We start from the raw sequence: 4,778 nt of genomic DNA on the forward strand, positions 1-4,778 counted from the left end.
TACAGAGGAGAGTTATCTGAACTACAGAGGAGAGTTATCTGAACTACAGAGAGAGTTATCTGAACTACAGAGAGAGTTATCTGAACTACAGAGAGAGTTATCTGAACTACAGAGAGAGCTATCTGAACTACAGAGAGAGTTATCTGAACTACAGAGGAGAGTTATCTGAACTACGGAGAGAGTGATCTGAACTACAGAGAGAGTTATCTGAACTACAGAGAGAGTTATCTGAACTACAGAGAGAGTTATCTGAACTACAGAGAGAGTTATCTGAACTACAGAGAGTTATCTGAACTACGGAGGAGAGTTATCTGAACTACAGAGAGAGTTATCTGAACTACAGAAATGTATATTATACATTAATGTTTGTTTTGTGAAAATCAATACTTTAAAAATCTAACAGAGCAGTGAGTCGTTGCTTTCCGTACTCAAGGCAGTGAGACTGAGAACTGAATGATATTTTACACATTCAGTTCTTCCTTCTCTTGGAGATCGTCACAATCAAACCCTCATTTTACAGGTGAAAAACTTCTCAGACAAATATGTTCCGCTGTTCAGTTAAACAGGTAATAAAATAGCAGTTATTGTTCATTTGAACTTTGACAAAATTTGATTTTTAGTCACAGTATAACTTTGCTCCGCTGAGTCGCTCTCAGTCTCAATCTCTGTTGATGTTTTGTGCTAATTCTGTGCTTTAATGTTAAAAAAGGAATATTGTTCTCATCATATATATATGATATTATGCCACCTCGAAAATATAATATCATTATTTCTGACATTGTTTGTGAAGTTGAACAAAGCGTAACAGACATAAACAAACCTCACATGGAATAATAACTTTATTATAAACATCTTATTGATATAAATGAAAGTGCAGGTAAATCAGGAACTACAAAGATATGTTATCGGACGGGTCGCTCGGGTCAGTTTTTCTCCGCTGAGTCGCTCTCTGGAGACGCGATGGCAGGTAGAACGTTGATGGGAACCAACCTCTCCTTCCCATCATGCACTGCTCTCTCCCGGGGAGCCTGGATCTGCAGACGCCCCCCCGACAGAGAGCATCTGACGGCCTCCGGTTCGACGCCATGGGGCAGGTCCAGCTCCTGCCTGAACTCCTGGCAGCAGGAAGAGAACGAGCCCTTCTCGTCGTCCGTCTTCTTCTCCGAGCGGCCGCTGACCCTCAGCTTTCTGCCGACCTGCGTGACCTCCAGCTCCTCGGGGTGAAACGCCGCCGTGTCCAGACTCAGAGAGAAGAGGCCGTCTCGCCACAGCTCCTGGAAGACGATGGGCTGGAACACGGCAGACGGCGAGGTGTGGTCGATCTGCTGGAAGATCCTCTGGTGCAGACGCTCCATGATCTCCATGTTCTGACGCATCTCCTGCAGGTGGCGCTGCATCTCCTGCTCCATGTGGAAGAAGATCGGCTGAACCTCGGGCCACAGGCGGCGAACTGGCCAATGAGCATCCAGGAAACACTGCATGGGGGGGGAGGCCGGCGGCGGGAAAACGCTGGGACACAACATCCTGTTTCCTGTTTCTGAGGAAGATCAGAAGAAGATTCAGAGAGAGACTGAGCTTCAGACTGTCCAACAACTGCTGCCCGATGCCTTATATACACACACACACACACACACACACACACACACACACACACACACACACACACACACACACACACACACACACATTAATGCTGCTGGAACCTTCCATCTGTGTGTGTGTGTGTGTGTGTGTGTGTGTGTGTGTGTGTGTGTGTGTGTGTGTGTGTGTGTGTGTGTGTGTGTGTGTGTGTGTGTGTGTGTGTGTGTGTGTGTGTGTGTGTGTGTGTGTGTGTGTGTGTGTGTGTGTGTGTCACAGTCTAAATGCAGCAGGTATTTCTGCAGCCTGCCGACACATGCCGATGGATCTCAGCTTTGTTCTATTTCTGCTGCAGGACATCATGACACACACACAACATGAGTCACTTTACAATTATTAACTATTGAAAACAAAATTGTGACAAGAGAGGCTCTATACTACACATTTGCAAACAATATGAGCATCTATATGAGTCAATACTAACGAAGTTTACTCACAGGAGACGAAACCCAGACTCAAGAAGGGCATCGGATCTTTCCTCCGCTCTAAACGGTGAAATACACGTGGAAAAACCAAGAAAGAAAGATGGTGACGACTAAATCGAAGATAGTGACGACTAAATCGAAGATAGTGACGACCAAAACGAAGATAGTGACGACCAAATCGAAGATAGTGACGACCAAATCGAAGATAGTGACGACCAAAACGAAGATAGTGACGACCAAATCGAAGATAGTGACGACCAAATCGAAGATAGTGACGACCAAATCGAAGATAGTGACGACCAAAACGAAGATAGTGACGACTAAATCGAAGATAGTGACGACTAAAACGAAGATAGTGACGACCAAAACGAAGATAGTGACGACCAAAACGAAGATAGTGACGACCAAAACGAAGATAGTGACGACCAAATCGAAGATAGTGACGACTAAAACGAAGATAGTGACGACCAAAACGAAGATAGTGACGACCAAAACGAAGATAGTGACGACCAAAACGAAGATAGTGACGACTAAATCGAAGATAGTGACGACCAAAACGAAGATAGTGACGACCAAAACGAAGATAGTGACGACCAAAACGAAGATAGTGACGACTAGATCGAAGATAGTGACGACTAAAACGAAGATAGTGACGACTAGATCGAAGATAGTGACGACCAAAACGAAGATAGTGACGACTAGATCGAAGATAGTGACGACTAAAACAAAGATAGTGACGACCAAAACGAAGATAGTGACGACTAGATCGAAGATAGTGACGACCAAAACGAAGATAGTGACGACTAAAACGAAGATAGTGACGACCAAAACGAAGATAGTGACGACTAGATCGAAGATAGTGACGACTAGATCGAAGATAGTGACGACCAAAATGAAGATAGTGACGACTAAAACGAAGATAGTGACGACTAAAACAAAGATAGTGACGACCAAAACAAAGATAGTGACGACCAAAACGAAGATAGTGACGACTAGATCGAAGATAGTGACGACCAAAACGAAGATAGTGACGACTAAAACGAAGATAGTGACGACCAAAACGAAGATAGTGACGACTAGATCGAAGATAGTGACGACCAAAACGAAGATAGTGACGACTAAAACGAAGATAGTGACGACCAAAACAAAGATAGTGACGACCAAAACAAAGATAGTGACGACCAAAACGAAGATAGTGACGACCAAAACGAAGATAGTGACGACTAGATCGAAGATAGTGACGACCAAAACGAAGATAGTGACGACCAAAACGAAGATAGTGACGACTAAAACAAAGATAGTGACGACCAAAACAAAGATAGTGACGACCAAAACGAAGATAGTGACGACTAAAACGAAGATAGTGACGACCAAAACGAAGATAGTGACGACTAGATCGAAGATAGTGACGACCAAAACGAAGATAGTGACGACCAAAACGAAGATAGTGACGACCAAAACGAAGATAGTGACGACTAAATTGAAGATAGTGACGACCAAAACGAAGATAGTGACGACCAAAACAAAGATAGTGACGACTAAATTGAAGATAGTGACGACCAAAACGAAGATAGTGACGACCAAAACGAAGATAGTGACGACTAGATCGAAGATAGTGACGACCAAAACGAAGATAGTGACGACCAAAACGAAGATAGTGACGACTAAAACAAAGATAGTGACGACCAAAACAAAGATAGTGACGACCAAAACGAAGATAGTGACGACTAAAACGAAGATAGTGACGACCAAAACGAAGATAGTGACGACTAGATCGAAGATAGTGACGACCAAAACGAAGATAGTGACGACCAAAACGAAGATAGTGACGACCAAAACGAAGATAGTGACGACTAAATTGAAGATAGTGACGACCAAAACGAAGATAGTGACGACCAAAACAAAGATAGTGACGACTAAATTGAAGATAGTGACGACCAAAACGAAGATAGTGACGACCAAAACGAAGATAGTGACGACTAGATCGAAGATAGTGACGACCAAAACGAAGATAGTGACGACCAAAACAAAGATAGTGACGACTAAATTGAAGATAGTGACGACCAAAACGAAGATAGTGACGACCAAAACAAAGATAGTGACGACTAAATTGAAGATAGTGACGACCAAAACGAAGACGGTGATGACCAAAACCAAAGATGGTCCCAATGTGTTTATAACAAGATACGGTTAAATGTATTTATTAATTTCTGTGTTTTTCACTCAGAGTTGTTCTGATGGGTCGCCTTGTATTCGACAACATTTATAACAATTGTACTTTCCATTGCTCTGAACGTTTCAACAAGTACCTCTAACAATATCTTTGAGTTGCTATAATATTTCACTTCACTTCTTCTGACCAGTCCCCCTTTTATTCAGAAGCTTTGTGTTGTACCCAGGGACTCTCCTCTCCTCAATACATATTTTAAAAGCTCACAGCAGCGTATTCATGCTCTGTATAAACCTTAAAGCCCCCTGAGACAAAAGAACAATTTGTGATATTGGGCTGATTAAATAAACTTTGATTGATGGATTTGGCGCAAGAAGTACATTCGCTTCAGAGCCCTCAAGAGCCAGATAGAAATGTTTATTAGCGTCAATAATGGTGTTGCTAAAGGTTTTGCTGCTCCCTAAAGCTCAGGAGCAGGAGTGTAATGGATGGGATTTCAATAGGGTTGAGATCTTTGATTTGAAGCTCTTCTCCACTAAAGCAGT

The 4,778-nt window shown here is 42.7% G+C and overlaps 2 protein-coding genes across 2 annotated transcripts; one reads left to right on the plus strand and one right to left on the minus strand.

Annotated features, from left to right (window-relative positions):
* Positions 1-821: 821 nt before the first annotated feature.
* hspb9l (heat shock protein, alpha-crystallin-related, b9-like) lies at positions 822-1,590 on the minus strand. The gene has a single exon (XM_034079576.2). It carries the CDS (start codon positions 1,521-1,523, stop codon positions 924-926), a length of 600 nt encoding a protein of 199 aa, XP_033935467.1. The 5' UTR covers positions 1,524-1,590; the 3' UTR covers positions 822-923.
* A 573-nt stretch (positions 1,591-2,163) lies between these two features.
* Positions 2,164-4,257, plus strand: LOC139433574 (uncharacterized). Its single transcript, XM_071202637.1, has one exon. It carries the CDS (start codon positions 2,164-2,166, stop codon positions 4,255-4,257), a length of 2,094 nt encoding a protein of 697 aa, XP_071058738.1.
* The last annotated feature ends 521 nt before the right edge of the window (positions 4,258-4,778 follow it).

Source organism: Pseudochaenichthys georgianus, unplaced genomic scaffold (genome assembly GCF_902827115.2).
Source record: "Pseudochaenichthys georgianus unplaced genomic scaffold, fPseGeo1.2 scaffold_654_arrow_ctg1, whole genome shotgun sequence".
NCBI classification, from domain to species: domain Eukaryota; kingdom Metazoa; phylum Chordata; class Actinopteri; order Perciformes; family Channichthyidae; genus Pseudochaenichthys; species Pseudochaenichthys georgianus.

Bases quoted from the DNA above. Each gene is read 5' to 3' on its own strand.
- hspb9l (XM_034079576.2), bottom strand. From the start codon at position 1,523: ATGTTGTGTCCCAGCGTTTTCCCGCCGCCGGCCTCCCCCCCCATGCAG.
- LOC139433574 (XM_071202637.1), top strand. From the start codon at position 2,164: ATGGTGACGACTAAATCGAAGATAGTGACGACTAAATCGAAGATAGTG.